The sequence below is a fragment of the Puma concolor genome, chromosome D2 (genome assembly GCF_028749965.1).
Source record: "Puma concolor isolate L17-30 chromosome D2, mPumCon1.1.hap2, whole genome shotgun sequence".
Lineage (NCBI taxonomy): Eukaryota > Metazoa > Chordata > Mammalia > Carnivora > Felidae > Puma > Puma concolor.
Genome location: NC_141677.1, coordinates 47,002,075 through 47,027,095, shown reverse-complemented (window position 1 = coordinate 47,027,095; position 25,021 = coordinate 47,002,075). Strand labels below are relative to the sequence as shown.

Here is a 25,021-nt window from a genome sequence, read left to right as displayed (position 1 = left end):
AGGATTTAAACAATGAGTCGTAGTTAACAATTCTCTACATAATTGATAATCCTTGGAAGGGCCTGTTAAATATCAACGTCAACATTAAAAGGACATGCCACCTACCTTTTTGCCTTATATCCATGTTTTAAATAATCTTTTTTAACATCCTATATCTCAAAATTCTAAAATTTGTATGTTTCAGGGGCACCTGGATGGCTCAGTCGGTTAAGCGTCTGACTTCGGCTCAGGTCATGATCTCATGGTTTGTGGGTTCAAGCCTCATGTCAGGCTCTGTGCTGATGCTCAGAGCCTGGAGCCTGCTTAGGATTCTGTGTCTCCCTTTCTCTCTGCCCCTCCCTCTGCTCATGCTCTGTCTCTGTTTCTCTCTCTCAGAAGTAAACATTTAAATAAATTAAAAAAAATAAAATATGTTTCAAAACATTAACTTTTAGATTCAGATTACAGCAATCCCATATCATTTGCAGGTAGTTAATGGAGAAGTTGCCAAACAAAAAGTACTCTAGGTTTTAACCAGAAGGAGTAATGTGCCATGATTTTACAGGCCTATTATTTACAGACAAAGATGAGAAAAGAAAACATGCTTATTCTATCTGAGGATTTTTTATAGATTGAACATGAACTATTTGAAGACGGGCTCTGTAGTCAGTTCTTATCCATTCAATATTGAATCCCCAACACCTACTTTAGCATAAGTGTGGCATTCAAAGAATTAAGTCATCGAGTGACAATGACTGGGTAAATATCAGTAATAATCTAATAGAAATTTCTTTGCATTGTGTGTTTGACCAGGTGAACAACAATTGTGTGCTGGCCCCAGGATACTAATCAGAACTTCTGCCTGACTCTCAAGGCACAAGGCTCAGTACCTGCAGAAGCCTTTTACCCATCTAATCCGGGCGTGGGGACAACATGTCTGCACCTAGGAAGGCCACAGCAGAGTCTGGTAGGTTCTCATGCCTCACACACTTTGGGGGATGTGGAGCAGAAGGAACCAGAGCAGTGCTTCTCAGACTATAAATACATGTGGGAACCACCTGTGAATTTGTTGTTAACCTGCAGATTCTGACTCACTGGGTCTGTGCAGGAGTCCAAGATTCTGTATGTCTAACAAGCTGTCACACTTTGAGTAGCAAGGAATAGATTCTAGTGTTTTATTATACTCTTTCCATAGAACATTTTTCCAATTATGTAAATAATATGTTACCTATATAACATGTAATATATGATTATATATAATAATAAATGTAATATGTATTTATTGCAGAGAATTTGGAAAGTACAAACAAGCACAGAAACACAAGGAAGGCTTTTGGTATGTAATAACTAACACGGTGTTTAGATGAGATGCCACTGTGTCCCAGGTGATCCATATTGTCATTGTCTTGTCTCAAACATTAGCAGCTTGCCATCATTTTTCAACATTTCTTTTATACCTCTCCTCATTCTTTCCATGTTGGGCTCAGCTGCTGGTCCCTCTCCTAGACTGCTCTCCTTGTCATCAGTGTTACTCCCTGGCCTAGAGGTCTGAGCCAGAGCTCTACATAGGGCTGTCCTTGCTGGGCTGCTTCTCTGCTGTTTCACCTCTGACTCCAGAAGTCCTTCTGGTCCTGTCTACATTCTGAAAGACGTGGAGACAGCTTTTTTTCTCATTGTGGTATTACTTATCCAAGCATATATGTTGTTTCCAGTTTCCTTCTGTCCATCATAGACATTCCTATTGACAACATGTTAACATTTACAGGTTTATTCTTTGGTTGAATTCCTCCTTTAGGATAAATTCCCAGGATTGGGCTCCTTGAGCTAACAGGTCTGAAATTTTGTATTGCCTTTTTTTTTTTTTTTAAGTTTATTTATTTATTTTGAGAGAGACAGCACAAGTTGGGGAGGGGCAGAGAGCAAGGGTGAGAGAGAATCCCAAGCTGTGAGATCATGACATGAGCCAAAATCAAGTCAGATGCTCAACTGACTGAGCCACCCAGGCACCCCAAGAATTTTGTACTGCTTTTACTATCTATTGCCAAATTATTTTCCAGAAAAAGTTAATCATTTTACCAGGATTATACCAATTCTACTGTAACCTCACCATATTTGGTGTTATCACAGCAAGAAGAAAGGTAATTTTTGAAATGATATCTTGAGTTTCCTTTTCTCTTCCATTTCTATGATTACTGTTCAGGATTATCTATTTCATTTTGTGTAACTTGATTTTTTTTTTTTAATGTGTGTTCTGCATTTTCCTTTTTGAGATAGCTATGCACTCACCAACCGTTCTATCAATTATCTTCTGACCTTCTACTAAAGAATATGATCAAATTTGGGGCGCCTGGGTGGCTCCGTCAATTGAGTGTCTGACTTCGTTCAGGTCATGGTCTCACGATTCTTGGGTTCAAGCCCCGCGTTGGCCTCTGCTGACAGCTTGGAGCCTGGAGCCTGCTTCTGATTCTGTGTCTCCCTCTCTTTCTGTCTCCCCTCCCCCCCAATTACTCTCTGTCTCTCAAAGGTGAATAAATGTTTAAAAAAAATAAAAAAAAAACATAAGAATATGATCAACATATACATTTTACTGAGGTCTTTTAAAATACAATTTTGAATCAGTTTCTTTCCTATTTTATGTTCTAAACACTCCATTCCTTTATTTTAGGTTTTTTGAAAAGGACAAAAACAGCACACAAAAAGATAGCTGAGGCACCCATTTACTCAAGACCTTTGTAATTACTATGCACATGACCAAACTGGGTGGGTTTTCCTGAAAGAAATTACAATGAAAGTAGCAATTGTCATATTTTATTGGCAGAACTCTTTAGATTCTAAATATATATGGTAACTTACAGCTTTGTTCTTTATTGCCACCTAGTGAATGCAATATTCTTTTCTCGAGGAAAGAGTGTGCTTGCAAAATTTAAAAGTTAAACATGTAGATGGATTGAAAGTCCACAGTAAGTGGCGCCTGGGTGACTCAGTCAGTTGAGCATCTGACTATTGGTTTTGGCTCAGGTCATGATCTCATGGTTTCTGAATTTGAGCCCTGTGCGGAGCCTGCTTGGGGTTCTCTCTCTGCCTCTCTCTCTCTGCCTCTCCTGCTGTCTCTCTTTTTCTATCTCTCTCTCAAAGTAAATGAATAAACTTAAAAAAATTAAAAAAATAAAGTCCACAGTAAAAGAGAGCAAGAACCAAGTTACTTTATTTTTTAAAATTTATTTCTTTATTTACATTTTAGTTAGTTAATATACAGTGCAATATTGGTTTCAAAGTAGAATTCAGTGATTCGTCACTTACATAGAACACCTAGTGCTCCTCACAACAAGTGGCCTCCTTAATACCCATCACCCATCTAGCCCATCTCCCACTCACCTCCCTCCGTCAACTCTCAGTTTATTTTCTATCATTAAGAGTCTCTTGTGGTGGTTTGTTTTCCTCTCTTCTCTCCCCTCCCTCTTCCCATATGTATATTCATCTAATTTGTTTCTTAAATTCCCCATATGAGTGAAATCATATAATGACTTTCTCTAATTGACTTATTTTGCTTAGCATAATATATTCTAGCTCCATCCATGTCCTTGCAAATGGCAAGATTTCATTCTTTCTGATGGCTGGGTAATATTCCATTGTTTGTATATACCACATCTTCTTTATCCGTTCATCAGTCGATGGACACTTGGGCCCTCTCCATAGTTTGGCTGTTGTTGATAATGCTGCTGTAAACGTTGGGATGCACCTACCCCTTTGAATATGTATTTTGTATCCTTTGGGTAAATACCTAATAGTGCAATTGCTGGATTGTAGGGTAGTTCTATTTTTAGTCTTTTTAAGAAACTCCATACTCTTTGCCAGAGTGGCTGCACCGGTTTGCATTCCTACCAGCAGTGCAAGAGGGTTCCCCTTTCTCCGCATCCTTGCCGATACCTGTTGTTTCTTGGGTTGTCAATTTTAGCCATTCTGACGGGTGTGAGGTGGTATCTCATTGCAGTTTTGATTTGTGTTTCCCTAATAACGATGTTGAACATCAACAATGTTGATGTTGAACATCGTTTCATGTGTCTGTTAGCCATCTGGATGTCTTTTTTGGAAGAGTGTCTGTTCATGTCTTCATTTCTTAACTGGGTTGTTTGTTTTTTGGGTTTTGAGTTTGGTAAGTTCTTTATAGATTGGATATTAACCCTTTATTAGATATGTTGTTTGCAAATATCTTCTCCCATTCCAGAGGCTGCCTTTTAGTTTTATTGACTGTTTCCTTCACTGTGCAGAAGCTTTTTATCTTGATGAAGTCACAGTATTTCGTTTTTGCTTTTTCCCTCTTGCCTCTAGAGACATGTCTAGTAGAAAGTTGCTATGGCAAAGTCAAAGAAGTTGCTGCCTGTGTTCTCCTCTCAGATTTTGATGGTTTCCTGTCTCATGGTTAGGTCTTCCATCCAATTTGAATTTATTTTTGTATATGGTGTAAATAAGTGGTCTGTTTTTCATTTTTCTGCATGTTGCTGCCCAGTTTTCCCAACACCATTTGTTGAAGAGACAGTCTTCCATTGGGTATTCTTTCCTGCTTTGTTGAAGATTAGTTGGCCATATAGTTGTGGGTCCATTTTTGGGTTTCCTATTCTGTTCCATTGATCTATGTGTCTGTTTTTGATGACTACAGCTTGTAATACAGCTTGAAGTGTGAAATCATGAGGCCTCCAGCTTTGCTTTTCTTTTTCAGGATTGCCTTGGCTATTAGGGGTCTTTTGTGGTTCCATACTAATTTTAGAATTATTTTATCTAGCTCTTATGAAGAATGCTGGTGGTATTTTGATAGGGATTTCATTAAATATGTAGATTGCTTTGGGTAGTAGAGACATTTTAACAATGTTTGTTCTTCTAATCCGTGAGCATGGAATGCTTTTCCGTTTCTGTATGTCCTCTTCAATTCTTTCATAAATGTTCTATTGTTTTCAGAGTACAGATCTTTTACCTTGTTAGTTAGGTTTATTCGTAAGTATCTTATTGTTTTTGGTGCAGTTGTAAATGGGACTGATTCCTTGATTTCTTTTTCTGCTGCTTTGTTATTGGTGTATAGAAATGCAACAGATTTCTGCATGTTGATTTTATATCCTACGACTTTGCTGAATTCATGTATCAGTTCTAGCAATTTTTCTGTGGATTCTTTTGAGTTTTCTACATAGAGTATCATGTTATCTGCAAATACTGAAAGTTTGACTTCTTCCTTGCCAATTTGTATGCCCTTTATTTCTTTTTGTTGTCTGACTACTGAAGCCAAGACTTCCAGTATTGGTATTAGTTGTGGGTCTTTTATATACGGCCTTTATGATGTTGAGGCATGTTCCATCTATCCCTACTTTGTTGAGGGTTTTTATCAAGAATGGATGCTGTATTTTGTCAGATGCTTTTTCTGCGTCAATTGACAGGATCATATGGTTCTCATCCTTTCTTTTGTTAATGTAGTGTATCACATTGATTGATTTACAAATATTGAACCAACCCTGCAGCCCAGGAATAAACCCCACTTGACCACGGCAAATAATTCTTTTAATGTACTATTGAAATCAATTTGCTAGTATCATGTTGAGAATTTTTGCATCCAGGTTCATCAGGGATACTAGCCTTTAATTCTTCTTTTTAGTGGGGTCTTTGTCTGGTTTTGGAATCAAAGTAATGCTGGCTTCGTAGGAGGAGTTTGGAAGCTTTTGTTCCATTTCTATTCTTTTGGGACAGTTTGAGAAGAATAGGTATTAACTCTTCTTTAAATGTCTGGTAGAATTCTTCTGGGAAACCATCTGGTCCAGGACTCTTGTTTGCTGGGAGATTTAAGTTTATTTATTTTGAGAAAGAGAGTGTGAGTAGGGCAGAGAGAGAGGGAGAGAGAGAATCCTGAAAGAATCCTAAGTAGGCTCCACGCTGTCAGCACAGAGCCCAGCATGGGGCCTGAACCCATGAACCGTAAAATCATGAACTGAGCCGAAACCAAGAGTCGGACATTTAACCAACTCAACCACCCAGGTGCCCCTTGTTGGGAGATTTTTAATTACTGATTCAAGTTCTTTGCTGGTTATTGATCTGTTCAAATTTTCTATTTTTTCCTTTTTTAGTTTTGGTAGTGTGTGAGTTTCTAGGAATTTGTCCATTTCGTCCAGATTGTCCAGTTTGTTGGAATATAATTTTAGTAGTATTCCCTTATTATTGTTTGTATTTCTGTGGTGTCAGCTGTGATAAAAAATGTGATTTTTATCTATTTGGGTCCTTTCTGTTTTCTTTTTGATGAGTCTGGTTAGGGGTTTATCAATTTTGTTTATTCTTTCAGAGACCCAGCTCTTAGTTTTGTTGATCTGTTCTACTGCTTTTTTTGTTTCTACATTATCTATTTCTGCTCTAATCTTTATTATTTCTCTTCTTCTGCTGGCTTTCAGCTTTATTTGCTGTTTTTTCCCGAGCTTCTTTAGGTGTAAGGTAGGTAGTGTGTTTGGGATCTTTCTTGCTTCTTGAGAGAAGTCCAAATTGTAGTATCCTTTCTTTTTAGGACTGCCTTTGCTCCATCCCAAAGGGTTTGGACTGCTGTGTTTTCATTTTCATTTGCTTCCATGAATTTTTTTTCTTTAATTTCTTGGTTAACCCATTCATTCATTAGTAGGATCTTCTTTAACTCTCATGTATTTGAGGGCTTTCCAAATTTTTTCTTGTGGTTGGCTTCAACTTTCATAGTGTTGTGATATGAAAATATGCATGGTATGATTGATGTTGACGACTGATTTGTGACCACGTATGTGATCTGTTCTGGAGAATGTTCCATGTACATGACAAGAATATGTATTCTGCTACTTTAGGATGAAATGTTCTGAATATATATATCTATTAAGTCTCTCTGGTCCAGTGTGTCATTCAAAGCCATTACTTCCTTGTTGATTTTCGGCTTACATGGTCTGCCCATTGTTGTAAGTGGGGTGTTAAAGTCCCCTACTATTATTGTATTATTATCAATGAGTTTCTTTATGTTTGTTATTAATTGATTTATATATTTGGGTACCTCCAAGTCAGGGGCATAAATATTTACAATTGTTAGCTCTTCTTGATGAATGGATTCCTTAATAATGATATAATGCCCTTCTTCATTTCTTGTTACAGTCTTTGTTTTAAAATCTAGTTTGTTTGATACAAGTGTGGCTCCTCTGGCTTTCTTTTGACATCCATTAGCATGATAAATGGTTGTCCATCTCCTCACTTTCCATCTGCAGGTGTCTTTAGGTCTACAGGGAGTCTCCTGTAGGCAGCATATAGATGAATCTTGTTTTTTTTTTTTTTTTAATCCATTCTGATACCCTGTGTCTTTTGATTGAAGCATTTAGTCTGTTTACATTCAGAATGATTATTGAAAGATAAATTTAGTGCCATTTGTTACCTGTAGAGATGATGTTTCTAGGGATGTTCTCTGGTCCTTTCTAGTCTTTGTTGCTTTAGTCTTTTTTTTTCTCCACCGAAAGGGTCTGCCTTAAAATTTCTTGCATGGCTGGATTAGTGTTCATGAACTCCTTTAGTTTTTGTTTGTTGGGAAACTCAATCTCTTCTCCTATTCTGAATGACAGCCTTTCTGGATAAAGAATTCTTGGCTGCATAATTTTCCCATTCAACACGTTGAATATATCCTGCCACTCCTTTCTGGCCTGCCAAATTTCACTGGACAGGTCTCCTGCTTACTTTGTGTGCCTACTCTTGTAGGTTAAGGACCTTTTGCCCCTAGATGCTTTCAGAATTCTCTTTATATTTGTATTTTGCAAGTTTCACTATGATATGTCATGGTGTTGACCTGTTTCTGTTGATTTTGAAAGGAGCTCTCTGTGCCTCTTGGACTTGAATACTTGTTTCCTTCCCCAGATTTCCTTTCAGCTAAAATTTGTTCCAATAAACCTTATGCTCCTTTTCCCCACTCTTCTTCTGGGAATCCTATGATACAGATGTTGTTCCATTTTATGGAATCACTAAATTCCCTAAGTCTCCTCTTGTGATCTAATAGTTTTTTTTCCCTCTTCTTTTCAGCCTCATTGTTTTCCATAATTTTATCTTCTATATCACCTATTCTCTCCTCTGCTTCTTTAATCCTCATTTTGACTGTATCCAGTCAATTTTGCATCTGTTATTGCATTTTTTATTTGAGCCTGACTAGTTTTTATGTCTTTGATCTCTGAAGCAAGGGTTTCTCTGTTGTCTTCTATGCTTTTTTCAAGCCCAGCTGGTAGTTATATGACTGTTCTGAATTCATCTTCAGATATTTTGCTTCTATCTTTTTTAAATTTTCTTAATGTTTATTTATTTTTGAGACAGAGAGAGTGAGTGAGAGAGAGAGTGGGGGAGGGGCAGAGAGAGAGGGAGATACAGAATCTGAATCAGGCTCCAGGGTCCAAGCTGTCAGCACAGAGCCTGACATGGGGCTCGAACTCATGAACCGTGAGATCATGATCTGAGCAGAAATTGGAAGCTTAACTGACTGAGCCACCCAGGTACCCCATATCTGTTTTTTTTTTTTTGAAAAAAAAAACCTTTTTTAATGTTTATGTATTTTTCAGAGAGAGAGAGAGAGAGAGAGAGAGAGAGAGAGAGAGAGAATGAGCATGAGAATGAGCAGGGGAGGGGCAGAGAGAGAGAGAGGGAGACACAGAATCCAGAGCAGGCTCCAGGCTCTGAGCTGTCTGCACAGAGCCTGATTCAGGGCTCAAACCCACAAACCGTGAGATCATGACCTGAGCTGAAGTCGGATGCTTAGCCAACTGAGCCACCCAGGGCCCCCTTACTTATTATATCTGTTTTGAGCAAGTCTCTGGATGTGATTTCTTCTTGACCTTTCTTTTGGGGGGGAATTCTTCCATCTTGTCATTTTGGCTATGTTTCTGTCTTGTGTGTGTTTTGAAAGCTTGTTATATTTCTTGCACCTGAGAGTACTGCTATATTTAAAAGGCGTCTCACACTGTCCAGAGCCTGACGCTTCAGGAAGTGTTTCTGGTATGTGCTGTGTGTATTCTGCTGTTGCATTTTGGCTGCCCTTTCCCACTGGTCAATCAGAGCTCCTTCTTGCTTGTCATGTGGTGTTTGGACCTTTAACTAGGTGTGCTTTGATTTGTTTGTTAAAATAAGCCTTGCACCTGCCATGCTGTCTCCCTCCAACTGTGGAGATCCTTCTGCCAGGCCACAGATCGATTTCCTAAGTGTTCCGCATGATCTGACCTCAACACAGCTGTGTTTGATGGATGTGGAAAGCCCAGGGTCCCCCTACTTCTCTGTCAACTTAACTCGTCCACCCTAAGAACTGAATTACTTTAAATGAATTAAAATCTGTAGTCACATACATAGTCCCCAAATCACCTTTAAAAGCATTTATAGTGTTTATGGAATTCCAGCTGAATTTATATTCTCTTTTCTGGGCTCCCTTAAGCCTTTATTGATATTCTTATTTGAGTGCTTGTTTTATTGTCTCATGTTATAGTTACTTTTATACTTCCTTATTGAAGTACAGACTTCTTGAGGATAAAGGTTGAGTCTTTTTCCTCTTTGCTTAAGCACGCTCAGTGCTTTGTATATTGTAAATATATAATGTTTAATAAATGTTGAGTTGAACATGATTTCAGAGCTGCTCTTAGTGGTGGGAGAAATCAAAGAACACAAGAGGTACCCCTGATCTGTGGTTTCTGCAATATATTGTCCTTAAAGAAATGACAGATTAGCAGTTTTGATTTATGCCAAATTTCGATGAACTAAACAGGTAGCTTATGACACATTAAGTGAATGAAATGATCTTTAAGAACTGAGCTTCACTAAGAACAAGAGGGATTAAACCAATCTCCATCTAGAGTAATCTAGAGCAGCCCTGGATCAAGACAAAGCTTTCTTCATCCTGATAGTGTAATTGTTCTCCTTCCTGGCTACCCTAAGATTAGGATGACCCAAACCTCCAAACCCCAGGAAATTATTTATTTGGAGAATTTCATGGCCCTGAAGCTTCCCTGGAATCCCTTTGCAAAGTGAAATAGGTGCTTGAACTTAGCAATGTTTGCTGAAGTCAGGAGTCATCCTTTTAGGATTCCAAAAGTGGTAGAACACACAGGAGATCATTTACTAGTTTAACTAGTTTACTAGCCATTGATATGTCCCATTGGCAAAGTCTATGTGAAGATCATCAGCCTTCTTCATGTTTTAGGCGCCTTAAAACTTAACCACAATGACCTGAAATTTCTGGTGATTTTGATGCATCAGGTCCAGTATTCTGAATTATTCAGAACTGTGTAGGCCCTGAGCTAGCTACCTAGCCCAGAGTTTATGCTACTCTCTGTTAGTTCCTGAGGATCCTGGAAGAGAGCATCATTTTCATTATGGTAAATGTCCAGGCCACACTAGACCAGTAGGTTCTTTGCGCTAGTTCACTTTTAGTTTTTATAGTCAACCCCACTTTTTCTTGAGATACTTCTTTATCACCTTCCCACCCATGTGTCTGAGAAAGGGCAACATTTGTACCTTGTACTTTTTAAGGTTCTCTAAGTTCATGTCCCCTTATCAATAAGCCAGATGGGGTATTTAGAGGAGTCACTGGGAAGTACGTTTGGTACTGTGCCTCATATGAGTATAATGACAGGCTGCATAGCTCCTAAATAAATGCTGAATTAACGTACAGCAGGTCATGAGATCAGTCCACACATCTCTCCTAATAATTATGTCCTTCCCTCTTCCTTCTCCTCTCTCTAGAATCATCCTGACTCTGGCCATTGGTCAAGGGGTCTCCATCCACAAGAAAGATTTATAGGATACCACACCAGGGGCTGCTGCTAGCCTAGCTACTAGGCTACTAGGCCTCGGCTGCTACTAGGCCTCGGCGAGCCTTGCTCGCCATTGGAAAAATCCCACAGGCTTACCCAACTCCTGTGAAATCTCTACCACCTGACCCTTCAAGAAACCACATTCTGGATTTTTCCTAAATCACTGAAGTAATAAAGGTTGCCATCTTTCTACTACCATTAATTAATTCATTCACATTCTCCCTGGTTTTTAACTTCCTGACCATTCCGATATGCCAGTGTATAATGCCATGCACCCAGACTTTCAGGACATGCTCTACAAATAGCCTTATTCAAGGCCTGCTCCAGTGCCTGAGCCGAGGAAAAAGGTTGGACATCAGAGTAATTCATAGGAGCTTGAGGCTTAGACTTTTTAGGGACAGGATCTCAGACTGAGCAAAAAAGGGACACCTTGTCTTATCCCAAGGCTAGGGAATCTAGGAATGAGTAGGGTGGGACAAGAGGGTGTTCTCTCCAGCCTGGTGCTTTTAAACTTTCATGTCTGCCCATAAACAACACATGAGCACACATAAAAATGGGTCTCTTATGTGTGTTCATTTTTCATGGACCTCTTTAATTTATGGCCTTGTGCCTTATATGACTTTCCATTTCATATTTCATTCCTTGCACAGATGCCTAGCGCCTCTTCTCCAGTTTTGACCTGTTCCTTTCCTTCTTTGATTTTTATTTGCACTCTTCTTCTGGCCAAGGGATTTTCCTGGTTTTGGGAAAATACCATTTTAATCTACTAATCTAGAACCCATGATAGAAGTCCACACCCTAACAGAAAAGCTTTCCATGTTGCCCAACACCTTGCATTTGTCCAGACCTGGTAAAAGTACTCTTATTGCTAGAGAAACATGTGATAAGATGGACCACACAATGACAGTTGGTAACAAAATTCATCATTCCACAAACATTTTTCTAGTGCATGTTTTGGCCTGGCCAGACATGGAAGGGAAGGGAAGTAGAGAAAGCATGGTCTCTCCCAAGAAGATTACAATATATTGTGGACATTTGTATGCAGGTAGATTGTAATATAAATGTTTATCTTGTAATAGTCATATGGGGAAAGTGCTATAGTAATCTCAGCGGATTTGGAAAAGGAACTAAACAAGGTAAAATATAGTAAGAATAAAATTAAAGTTTTTTGTTTGTTATGTTAAAAATTCAGCTCTGAACATGACCAAGGTAAACTGTTTAAAATGTATTTAGGAGACAAGAACCTGAACAATCCTTGCACTAAAACACGGCAGACTAAGTACAGGCTTTAGTGTATGCTCCCTCTAGAAATCCTACTAAAGAGGTAGTGAGGGAGTGGAAAGATGTAAACCCATACAGCATCTTGACAGGAGAGGAGACACTGGAAGGTGAAAGAGTCTAACCATTTTGGAAGATGGAAAGCAGATGGGTGATGACTTTAGCAGAGAAGAGGAGAAGAAACCCACTGCCAGAAAGGGATGAGGTAGGAGAAGCTGCCAATAAGAAATAGCTAGATTTTTGCATTAGAACTAAGAAGTATTCAGGAATTGAAGGTACTGAGTGAAACAGGAAAATGATTGAAAGCCTGTAATATTAGAATTTTCTAGACACAAGACAGTTGTTCTTTTCTTACCTTGGCTAAGGACAGGAGGCTTGCTCTGTAGAGGTGGAGGTGGAGGAGTTGTTTGGTTTGGAGGTTGGCTGGACTGGGAGGGGAGAGGGCTGTTAGACTGAAAATGGAACGGTAGTAGAAAGTTTGTGCTTAGCACAAGGTTAAGCCTCTCCCTCCCTCCTTCCCATCAACCGTCCATTTTCTTCCACTCAGCTCTTAACAATGCTGGTAGCCAGGTTTATACACCATCGGCAGGAAATCAGAGGATTTATCTCTGGGGAAATTGGCTTTTCTGAGGAAACATCTACAGACTTTGGGAAGTTCTCAATTAAAGGACAATGTATGTGTGTCTCCCTCTGTCTTTGAATTTTCATATAACAAGGACTACTTACTACTAGTCAAAGACACACACACACACACACACACCCCTTCTTAATATCTTAGTGTTATGCATGAATGAATGGCCAAAGGTCACCAGATAGATATCTAAGGAAAACCTTTGAGTAAAATAAACAAATGGGAAAAGAATGAGTTCAGACAGGAGCGCCTGGGTGGCTCAGTTGGTTAAGTGTCTGACTTCGGCTCAGGTTATGATTTCACAGTTCATGGGTTCGAGCCCTGTGTTGGGCTCTGTGCTGACAGTTCAGAGCCTAGAGCCTGCTTTGGATTCTGTGTCTCCCTCTCTCTCTGCCCCTCCCCTGTTCATGCTTTGTCTGTCTGTCTGTCTCTCTCTCAAAAAAAAAATGTTAAAAAAAAATTAAAAAAAGAATGAATTCAGAGACAATGCAGGTAGAAAACAAGTAAATACTGTAATTAATATGCTTAGAGAACTGAGACAATACTGCACCAAGAAACGTGAACAGGATTGTCAAAACAAGGACCAATCAATCAATAAAAAGAGCTGTTAGAAATTTAGCAACTGCTAACAGAAATATCAGAATTGAATATAAAGTTAGATATATCTTTCAGAAAATAGGATAAAGAGATAAAAAATAGAGCAAAGATAAGATTAGAAGATGAATTCAAGATAGTCTGCATGTAACTAATAGGAATTCAGGAAAAAAAAAAGCAACTGAGGAGCTACTTACTAAAAAGTTCACAGACTGAAGGACATAAGTTTCTAGGTTTGAGAGTGAGTTCAAGTACTAGTGAAACAAAAGGAAAAAAAAGACACCACATCAAGGAACATTACTGTAAAATTTCCACTCACAGGGGAAAATCCCAAAAGCTTTCAGTGAGGGTGAATAAAACAGGTCCCAGGTTGTGCATTAGAGTCAGAATAGCATCATACTGGGGCACCTGGGTGGTTCAGGCAGTTAAGCGTCCAACTTTTGATTTCAGCTCAGGTCATAATCTCATGGTTTGGTTCATGGGATCAAACCCTGAGTTGGGCTCCATGCTGCCAGCACGGAGCTTAGGATTCTCTCTTTCCCTCTCTTGCTGCCTTTGTCTCTTTCTCTCTCTCTCTCTCTCTCTCTCTCAATAAATAAATAAATAAACTTAAAAAAAAAGAAAAGCATCATATTATTAGCTTATCAAATTATCTCACTGGAAGCTACAGTAAAGGACTTCTCAGACATGAAGTAAGTTTTATCACATTTATTTTCAGTGTAGAATAAGAGAGGAATTGAAGGGAGTGGAATAAGGAAGTAGGGATGTGAATCCTGGAGAAGAGAACCTAACAGTAGATGTTACACCAGTGTACAAGTGTGCCAAGAGCTATTGTGAAAGGGCATGTTCTGTGGTGCTCCAGAGGGCAAGGCATGGAATCCGAGATTACAAAGGGAGACTCTGGCTGAACTTGTGAATGATCTGTGGTATTCAGTGATGAAATCGTGATTGTCTGATATGAGCCTATATAAGTTTGAATAGAATCATATAAGGGAATCTCTTGAGAGACTGCTAGACTATTAAATATAAAATCTAACTAGACGATGAGATGCTATTGTAACAATAAATGCCATTATGTATATAAATTAGCAGAGAGGAAGCTGTCTGTTATAGGCACAAAAAGTGGGTCAGTAAATCTAGCGGGTTTTTTAGTTTTAAAAAATTCTTAACAGAGCCCTGCATTCCTTTAAAGAAGGTAGGTTATTTAAAAAGTGCAAGGTCTAGTAAACTTGAAGGTTTTTCACTTATTCAAATCAAATTTTGAAAGCCTCAGACTTGACAAAATTCTCAAAAGCATTGTAGACAAGGAGACAATCCCTTTTTTCTAAAGGTTAAAATCATATATGCTTGAAAAATCACTCAGCATTCAAGTGTCACTTCATTTAGCTACCTTGTATTAGAGGAAAACCCTTCCAAATATGGAAAAAAGCTGTCTCAAGTAATTTATTCAACTCATTAAATAATCAGGGAGTAGTGCTGGTTGAAAGAGCATTTTGAGGAACAGGGTATGTGTTGTCTATTAGGGAAGGCATTTCGAAATAACTTTGCTGAATTAGAAATAAAACTGATTAGTGTTCTACAGGGCATCAAAACCACAGCCTTTCTATCAGGGGGCTCTTAACAAAATATTATTAAATTAATAACTTTACTTCTGATATGAACATATAAACCTGCAATTTTAGTTATTTAATTATTATTTATAACTTACTGAAAGAGAGAATCCCAAGCAACACAGAGCCTGTTGCAGGACTTGAACTCACAAACCATGAGATCATGACCTGAGCCAACATCAAGCGTTGGATGCTTAACCGACTGAGCCACTCATGTGCCCCCATTTGCAGAAGTTCTTTATGTGTCATTTAAGTGAGTTTATTATAGGATATATGTATTGCAAATATCTTTTCCCATTCTGTGGTTTGTCTTTTTACTTTTTTTTAAGGTTTTTTTTTTTTTAAGTTGTCTCTACACTTCATGTGGGGCTCCAACTCATGACCCCAAGATTGAGTTGTATGCTCTTCTGACTGAGCCACCCTGGCACTCTTGCCTTTTTACTTTCTTAATAATATCATTTGATGAAGAGAAATTTTTAATTTTAAGGAAGTCCAATTTTTCAATGTTTTTCTTTATGACTGGTGTTTGTTTTAGAAATAATCACTTTCTGAAGGTCATGAAGATATTTTCTTATATTTTCTTCTAAAGGCTTATTGTTTAACTTCTCGAATTTAGATCTGTGATCCTTCTGGAATGTTTGAATATGGATATTTAATTGAACCAGCACAAGGTAATTAAAGACATTTTTTTTTAAATATGTTCATGAGAGGTAGTGGTGTTCTCTTTTAATATTCTTGTCTGTTTTTGATAGCAGGGGATGTCTGGTGTCATAAAGCGTTTTTGGGAAGTATTCTATCTTCTTTTATTTTCTGAAATTCTTTGTGTAGAATTGGTATTATTTATTCCTGAAATATTTGGTATAAGTGAAGTCATAGAGCCCTAGAGGTTGTTTGCATGTCTTTTCCAAGATTTTTGACCGAAATTCAACTTCTTTATTTGGACTTTCTGTTTCTTACTGTGTCTGTGTTTAAAATTTGTGTCGTTACATTGATGAAAGAAAAGGAAGAAGGCACAAATGAACGGAAAGTTATACCCTGTTCATGGACTGGAAGAATTAAAACTGTTAAAAATGTGCACACTACCCAAAGTCGTTTATGGATTCAGTGCAATCCCTATTGATACTCCAATGGAATTCTGTACAGAAGTAGAAAAACAATCCTAAAATTTATATGGCACCACAAAAGACCATAACACTTTGTATTTCAAGCTATATTATAAAGCTATAGTGATCAAAACAGTATGGTACTGACATAAAAACAGATACATAGACCAATGGAACAGAACTGAGAACCCAGAAATACACTCATGCATATATGGTCAACTTCTGTTTTACATGGGAGCTAAGAATATTCAATGGGGAAAAGACAGTCTCTTCAATAAATCGTACTGGGAAAATGAAATATTCACATGTAAAAAATGGAACTATACACACACAGGAATATTATTCAGCCATAAAAAAGAAGGAAAACCCTCTATTTGCAATTACATGGATGGAACCTTAGGGCATTATGCTAAGTGAAAAAAATCAGAGAGAGAAAGACAAATACTGTGTGGTCTCACTTATGTGTGGAATCTGAACAAATGAAAAAGTGCACAAAACCTTAGAAAAAGAGATCAGATTTGTGGTTACCAGAAGTGGAGGGGGTGGGTTGAGGGGAGATTTGGATGAAGATAATCAAAAGGTACAAACTTACAGGTATAAGATGATAAAGTGCTAGGGATGTCATATACAACCTGATGTCTCTCTGGTTAACAGTGTTGTGTGTTGTATGTGAAAGTTAAGAGGATCTGTATGGGATGCTGAATGCTAACTAAACTGGTTTGGTAGTCATTTCTGGGTGTACATAAGTCAGATCATTGCGCTGTACACCTTAAACATATACAATGCTGCCTGTCAGCTATAGCTGATAAGACTGGGAATTAATGGGTGAATGGATAAACAATATGTGGTATATTCATACAATAGAATATCATTCAACCTTAAAAAGGAAGAAAATCCTGTCACATGCTACAACATGGATGAATCTTGAGGATATTATGCTAAGTAAAATAAGCCAGTCACAAAAGGACAAGTACTGTATGATTCTACTTGTATGAGGTATCGTAGATGGTCAAATCAATAGAAACAGAAAGATAATAGTGGTTACTAGGGCCTGGGGGGAGTGGGAAAAGTGGAGTTGTGTAATGGGTACTAAGTTTCAGATTTGCAAGCTAAAAATGTTCTGGGGGTCTTCTTCACAACGATATGCATGTAGTCAACACTTCTGAGCTGTATACTTAAGAATGGTTATGATGGTAAATTTTATGTTTTATGTTTTGTACCACAACAAAAGCAAGTGGGGGGCAGTGCTAGGGTTGTAAAATTATCATTTTGTACCCATTATAAAAGACTGAATCAGGCAAAAAGCGACAATGGATGTTAAACAAGGTGAAAATTTTGATGAAGAGCAGGATGTATGTGTGGTTGCAGGGTAGGAATAGGGATCCAATGCCTAAATGGAGGGCGCGTGGCTCCTGTGTTACCTACCACCCTAGGAAGAGGTCAGATGTGCAGAGGTGGAGGATTGGTCTGTTATGCATCAAGGATGCAAGAGAATTCCAACTGATGGATTTATTTTGTCTGTGAAGTGCAGGTTGGTCCACTGCTGGGAGTGAGGGGAAGATATGGATATGTTACAGGCTTAGGAGAATAGGCAAGATTTGAAACAACTTTTGGGAGGACCAGGAAAGTAAGTGAATCTCCCAAATCTACTAGACCCATTGAATGCCAGGATTAGGTACCGCTGTGAATGGTAGAAAAACTGAAACACTGATGGCTTTTAAGAGCTGTAAGGTTATTTGTTTCCCATATAAAGGTCTGAGATAGACAGCCTGGGACTAGAATTTGGCGCTGCTCCAAGAAGTTTTCTAAGAAACGTAGTTGACATAAAATATTACAGGTTTGGGAGAGGAACACCCCAGAAGTGAAATTCCCTTCTTGTCACATGATGTCAGGAGGCACATGACATCCACATGACATTACTGATAATGGTTAAGGTGGTATTTACTAGAGGTGCTTTCTCTACTACAAATTTATTGTGTTTCCCTTTTCTCACTCTTTGGAAGTGAGCCACTAAGTGTAGACTGCTCTCATGAGTGGGGAAGGGAGCAAGAATTAAACTCTACCTGTTGGAAGAGGAGGTATATATATGGTTTTTGGGATTATTCTATAAAAATATTTTCTCTCTTCTCCCCTACTTATTTATTTGATCATTTGTTTATGAGTTTGGAATCATTTGTATTTATTTTATACTTTATTATAATCCAATTGTCATTTAGCTTATTGTTCAAATTGTTCTAGCCTTGGCCCTTGGAATGTCTTTCAGGTTGACTCCTGTGTCTTGTCTTTATCCCATGTTTGTGTTTTGTGGTTTTTTTTTTTTGTTTTTTTTTTAGCATTTCATTAATTTATTGCTTTGCAAGATACTGCAGGCTTATCTTGTATTTACCCACACCCTAGCCCTAACTTCAGCCATTTCTCCACAGAGATTTGTTTCCTTTTATTGGAGAATAGTATTTAGGAACCAAGATCTGGGCACTGGGCTTTTTGTTGCTACTGTAGTATCATTGTTTCTAGCTTCTGGATAGTTCTTTTCAACAGATTGAAAAATAACACATGGTTTAATGGAATAAATCTTAAAAAATGTAAATGAAGAAAGTGAATTCTTGAAACATTAACAGTAATAACCAACATGTTAAATGCTGACCCTGTGTGAAGCACTTTGTTGAGTGCTTCAGGTATAATACCTCATCTAATCATTATAACATCTTTTTTTAAAAAATATCCTTTAGTTAACATACAGTGTAGTCTTGGCTTCCGGAGTAGAACCCAGTGATTCATCTCTTACATATGACACCCAGTGCTCATCTTGAAAAGTACCCACCTTAATGCCCATCACCCATTTAACACATTGCCCCTGCCCACCCCCCACCCCTCACCCCTCCCATCCAGCAACCCTCAGTTTGTTCTCTGTGTGTAAGAGTTTTTTATGGTTTGCCTCCTTCTCTGTTTTATTTTTCCTTCCCTTCCCCTGTGTTCATCTGTTGAGTTTCTCAAATTCCACATATGAGTGAAATTGTATGATACCTGTCTTGCTCTGACTCATTTCACTTAACATAATACCCTCCAGTTCTATCCACATTGTTGCAAATGGCAAGATTTTATTCCTTATTTATCACTGAATAGTATTCCATTGTATGTATGTGTGTGTGTATACCACACCTTAATCCATTCATCATTTGATGGACATTTGGGCTCTTTCCATAATTTGGCTATTGTTGACAGTGCTGCTATCAACATTGGGTGCATGTGCCCCTTTGAATCAGCATTTTTGTATCCTCTGGATAAATTCCTAGTACTACAGTTGCTGGATCATAGGGTAGTTCTCTTTTTAATTTTTTGAGGAACCTCCATAATGTTTTCTATAGTGGCTGTACCAGTTTGCATTCCCACCAACAGAACAAAGGGTTCCCCTTTCTCCCCATCTTCTCCAACATCTGTTTTTTCCTGAATTGTTAATTTTAGCCATTCTGACAGGTGTGAAGTGGTATCTCATTGTGATTGTGTTTTTTTTATATATATAATTTATTGTCAAATTGGTTTCCAAAGCAATCTATGCATTCAATGCATTCAATACATTCAATGCAATCCCAATCAAAATTGCACCAGCATTATTCTAGAAGCTAGAACAAGCAATCCTAAAATTTGTATAGAATCTCATTGTGGTTTTGATTTGTATTTCCCTGATGATGAGTGATGGTGAGCATCTTTTCATGTGTCTGTTAGCCATCTGCATGTCTTCTGGAAAAGCGTCTCACCACTGTCGCTCAACATAATGTTGGAAGTCCTAGCCTCAGTAATCAGACAACAAAAAGAAAAAGTGTCTATTCATGTCTTCTGCCCATTTCTTCACTAGATTATTTGGTTTTTGGGTCTTGAGTTTGGTAAGTTTTTTATAGATTTTGGATACTAACCCTTTATCTGATATGTCATTTGGAAATGTCTTCTCCCATTCTGTCGGTTGCCTTTTAGTTATGTTGATTGTTTCCTTCTCTGTGCAGAAGCTTTTAATTTGGATGAGGTCCCAGTAGTTCATTTTTTGCTTTTGTTTCCCTTGCCTCCAGAGACATGTTAAGTAAGAAGTTTCTGTGGCCTTGGTCAAAGAGGTGGCTGAAGGATTATCCTGTAGGATTTTGATGGCTTCCTGTCTTACGTTTAGGTCTTTGATCCATTTTGAGTTTATTTTTGTGTATGGTGTAAGAAAGTGGTCCAGGTTCATTCTTCTGCATGTTGCTGTCCAGTTCTCCCATTTTCTAAAGAGACTGTCTTTTTTCCACTGAATACTCTTTCCTGCTTTGTCAAAGATTAGTTGGCCATATATATATGGGTCCATTTCTGGGTTCTCTATTCTGTTCCGTTGATTTATGTGTCTGTTTTTGTGCCAATACCATACTGTCTTGATAATTACAGCTTTGTAATCCAGTTTGAAGTCTGGAATTGTGATGCCTCCAGCTTTGGTTTCCTTTTTCTTTTTTTTTTTTTTTTTTAAATTTTTTTTTTTTCAACGTTTATTTATTTTTGGGACAGAGAGAGACAGAGCATGAACGGGGGAGGGGCAGAGAGAGGGAGACACAGAATCGGAAACAGGCTCCAGGCTCCGAGCCATCAGCCCAGAGCCCGACGCGGGGCTCGAACTCACGGACCGCGAGATCGTGACCTGGCTGAAGTCGGACGCTTAACCGACTGCGCCACCCAGGCGCCCCTGGTTTCCTTTTTCAACATTACTTTGGCTATTCGGTATATTTTCTGGTTCTGTACAAATTTTAGGATTGTTTGTTGTAGCTCTGTGAAGAATGCTGGTGTAATTTTGATAGGGATTGCATTGAATGTGTAGATTGCTTTAGTTAGTATCAACATTTTAACAATATTTATTCTTCCAATCCATGAGCATGGAACGTTTTTCCATTTCGTTGTGCCTTCTTCAGTTTCTTTCAGGAGCTTTCTACAGTTTTCAGCATACATACCTTTTACCTCTTTGGTTAGGATTATTCCTAGGTATTTTATGGTTTTTGGTGCAGTTGTACATGGGATTCCTTGATATCTTTTTCTGTTGTTTCATTATTGGTTTATAGAAATGCAACCAATTTTTGTATATTGCTATTATATCCTGCGACTTTGCTGAATTCACGTATCAGCTCTAGTAGTTTTTTGGTGGAGTCTTTCGGGTTTTCCACGTAGAGTATCATGTCATCTGTGAAGAGTGAAAGTTTGACTTCTTTGCAATTTGGATGCCATTTATTTCTTTTTGTTGTCTGATTGCTGAGGTTAGGTCTTCCAACATTATGTTGAGCAACAGTGGTGAGAATGGACATCCCTGTCGTGTTCCTGATCTTGGAGGGAAAGCTCTCAGTTTTTCCCTGTTGAGGATGATATTGGCTGTGGGCCTTTCATATATGGCTTTTCTGATGTTCCTTGCATCCCAACTTTCTTGAGGGTTTTTACTGAGAAATGATGCTGTTTTATGTCAAATGCTTTTTCTGCATCTATTGAAAGCATCATATGGTTCTTATCCTTTCTTCTATTAATGTGACCATAGCACTTAATTGATTTGCAAATATTAAAACCAGCCCTGCAGCCCAGGAATGAATCCCACTTGATCATGGTGAATAATTCTTTTAATGTACTATTGAACTCGATTTGCTAGTATCTTGTTGAGAATTTTTGTATCCAGGTTCATCAGGAATATTGGCCTGTAATTCTCCTTTTTAGTGGAGTCTGTGTCTGGTTTTGGAATCAAGGTAATGCTGACTTCATAGAATGAGTGTGGAAGCTTTCCTTCCATTTCTGTTTTTTGGAACAGTTTGAGAAGAATAGGTGTTAACTCTGCTTTAAATGTCTGGCACAATTCCCCTGGGAAGCCATCTGGCCCAGGATTCTTACTTCTTGGGAGATTTTTTGATAACTGATTCAATTTCTTTGCTGGCTACACGTCTGTTCAGATTTTCTATTTCTTCCCATTTGAGTTTTGGTAGTGTGTGACTGTCAAGGAATTTTTCCATTTTTTCCAGATTGTCCAGTTTGTTGGCATATAATTTTTCATAGTATTCTCTAATAATTGTTAGTATTTCTGTGGTGTTGGTTGTGATCTCTCCTCTTTCATTCATGATTTTATCTATTTGGGTCCTCTGTCTTTTCTTTTTGAGAAGTCTGTGTGGGCATTTATCAATTTTGTTTATTCTTTCAAAATATCAGCTTTTAGTTTCATTGATCTCTTGTACTATTTTTTTTTGATTCTATATTGTTTATTTCTGCTCTGATCTTTGTTATTTCCCTTCTTCTGTGGGCTTTGGGCTTGATTTGCTGCTTCTTTTCTAGCACCTTTAGGTGTAAGGTTAGGTTGTAAATTTAGAACCTTTCTTGCTTCTTGAGATAGTCCTGAATTGCAATGTATTTTCCTCTTAGGACTGCCTTTGCTGCATTTCAAAGGGTTTGGACTGTTATGTTTTAATTTTCATTTGTTTTCATGTATTTTTAAATTTCTTCTTTAATTTCCTGGTTAACCCATTCATTCTTTAATAGGATGTTTTTTAACCTCCATGTATTTGGGGGCTTTCCAAATATTTTCTTGTGGTTGATTTCAAGTTTCATAGTGTTGTGATCTGAAAATATGGTATGATCTTAGTCTTTTTGTACCTGTTGAAGGCTGTTTTGTGACCCAATATGTGATCTATTTTGTTGAATGTTCCATGTGCACTTGAGAAGAATGTGTATTCTGCTTTAGGATAAAATATTCTGAATATATCTGTTAAGTCCATGTGGTCCAATGTGTCATTCAGAGCTGTTGTTTCCTTACAGATTTTCTGCCTAGATTATCTGTCCATTGTTGTAAGTGGAGTATTATGGTCTCCTACAATCATGGTATTATTATCAATAAGTTTGCTTATGTTTGTGATTAATTGATTTATATATTTGGGTGCCTCCACGTTAGGACATAAATATCTTTGATTCTCTGGGGTTCAAAACCCGAAACCTTAAAGGACCCAGCTTGGTGTGTCTCCTCTCCCCTGTTCCAGAGTAGAGCCTTTCCACCCTGATGATAAAAGGCCTTTGGCTGGCGCCTGCAGGGTCTTTTGTCCTTGGGTACACAATAAACCCTCTACCCAGAGTCTGAGAAAGGGACTGTTCTCTCTCAGTGCACCTCTGAGATTGCTGTACCACATTATGCACTCCAGGGCCTCTTTGCTCCTCCCCAGGAGCATATGCCAAGGCTCCTGGATTCACTCCAGAGAAGGTTGTGCACTCGAACCTCTAAGTTTTAGCGCCTAAGGCTGTTTGCAAAAAAGAAAAACTGACGCTCTCTGTATTTCTCATTCCTCAGTCTGTGGTCCAGAGAGGTTTTCCTTTTGTGCTAACTCCATACCACCCTTTCATAACCCCTCTTTCTCTCCCTTTTGTCTCTCCACAGAAGGGGTTCCCTCCCCTTCGTGCCTATGCTGTTTTATCTCCCGCAAGTCACATACACACACCTCGATCCTGCCAAGCTGTCTCCCTCCTACTGTAGAGATTCTTCTGCCACTCTGCAGATTGATTTCTTGGATGTTCCAAGTGATCTGACCTCGATACAGTTGTGTTTGAGGGACGAGGAAAATCCCAGTTCCCCTACTTTTCTGCCATCTTAACTCCCTCCATCATTATAACATCCTTATGATACAGGCACTGTTAGTATTTCTGTTCTATAGATGATGAGCCTGAAGCATAGAGAGATTAGGGAACTTGAGCAAAATCATGAGCCACATGAATGAACTGGGATCAAAGAGGTGAAATTAAGGTATGATATATGACACTTGGAAATTTACTGATTGTATAAAATCAAGAGAAACCTGAGAAATTATTAAACAGTGAATTTCGATGAAATTTAATTTATCAGTTTTTATTTTACCTTTCATGTTTTTTGTGTACTAATACATTTGCATAATTGTAAATCACATTCTCTCCTGTTTATTTCTAAAATTTACAGTTTAGTTTTTAGATTTAGATCTCTGATTTATTTCATTTCTTTTTTTTAAAATGATGTGACATAAGGATTTTCTTTTTCTTTCCATGCTATTTCAGAATTACTTTTTGAAATTAATTACCATTAAATTACCCCCCAAAAATAATAGCAACAATTTTGGGGGCACCTGGGTGGCTCAATCGGTTAGGCATCCAACTCTTGGTTTCGGCTCAGGTCATGATCTCACGGTTTGTGGGTTTGAGCCCTGCATTGGACTCTCTGCTGGTAGCGCAGAGCCTGCTTGGGATTCTCTCTGTCCCTCTCTTTCTGCCCCTCCACCATTCTCGCTGTCTCTGTGTCTCTCAAAATAAAAATAAACTTTAAAAAATGCTTTAAGAATAGCAACAGTTTTGAAAAAGAACAACGTTGAAAGACTTAAACCACTTGATTTCTAGACATCTTACAGAGCTGTAATAATTAAGATACTATGACACTAGCATAAGGACAGAAGTAGGAATCAATGGAACCAAGTAAAAAGTCCAGATATAATTCTACACATATATATTCAGTGATTTTTAGTATGGTGCAGTTTTAGCCTTCAGTATCAGGAGTGTTAAATGTGCACCCTCAGCATTCAGGTGGTTAGAGGAGTTGTCCAGAGGACATGCAATGAATTTCATTTATTCTCAAATCAGCAGAGGTTGGTTGTTGTTACTTCAACTAAGAGTAGCCGCTAGTTTAATATACTTTACTCGTTATTTTCTATTGGCTTGTCTTCTTATTGAATTTCAAGAATTCTGTATGTATCCTAGATATATATCCTTTATATCCCTTCTTCCTGGTGAATGCATTTTTAAAGCTTTGTTGACAGTATATTTTATTTTTGTTTTTTTAAGAATTTATTTTTAAGTAATCTCTACACCCAAGATGGGGCTTGAATACACAACCCTGAGATCAAGAGTCAGATGCTCTTTTGACTGAGCCAGCCAGGTGTACCCCTGTTGACAGTATTTTTTATTGAATATTCAGATTTATCAATATTTTCTTCTATAAGTTGTGTTTTTGTAATTCAAAAATCTATTCCTATG

At 38.1% G+C, this 25,021-nt stretch overlaps 1 protein-coding gene across 13 annotated transcripts in view; it reads left to right on the top strand.

The window, feature by feature from the left end:
• Positions 1–25,021, top strand: part of PTPN20 (protein tyrosine phosphatase non-receptor type 20) — a 113,733-nt gene that overhangs the window by 24,387 nt on the left and 64,325 nt on the right. For 8 of the 13 annotated variants that reach the window (XR_015241687.1, XM_086680219.1, XM_086680217.1 and 5 more), the window contains exons 2-3: positions 793–946; positions 1,268–1,315. Coding sequence is in view for 8 of the 13 variants with exons in the window: in XM_086680219.1 (XP_086536345.1) it covers positions 913–946; positions 1,268–1,315 (82 nt within the window). In the remaining 5 variants the exon portion in view is untranslated. Of the gene's footprint in view, positions 1–792; positions 947–1,267; positions 1,316–15,516; positions 15,572–25,021 lie in introns of those variants that run through there. The other 5 variants (XM_086680221.1, XM_086680224.1, XM_086680227.1 and 2 more) reach the window with 3 other exon arrangements.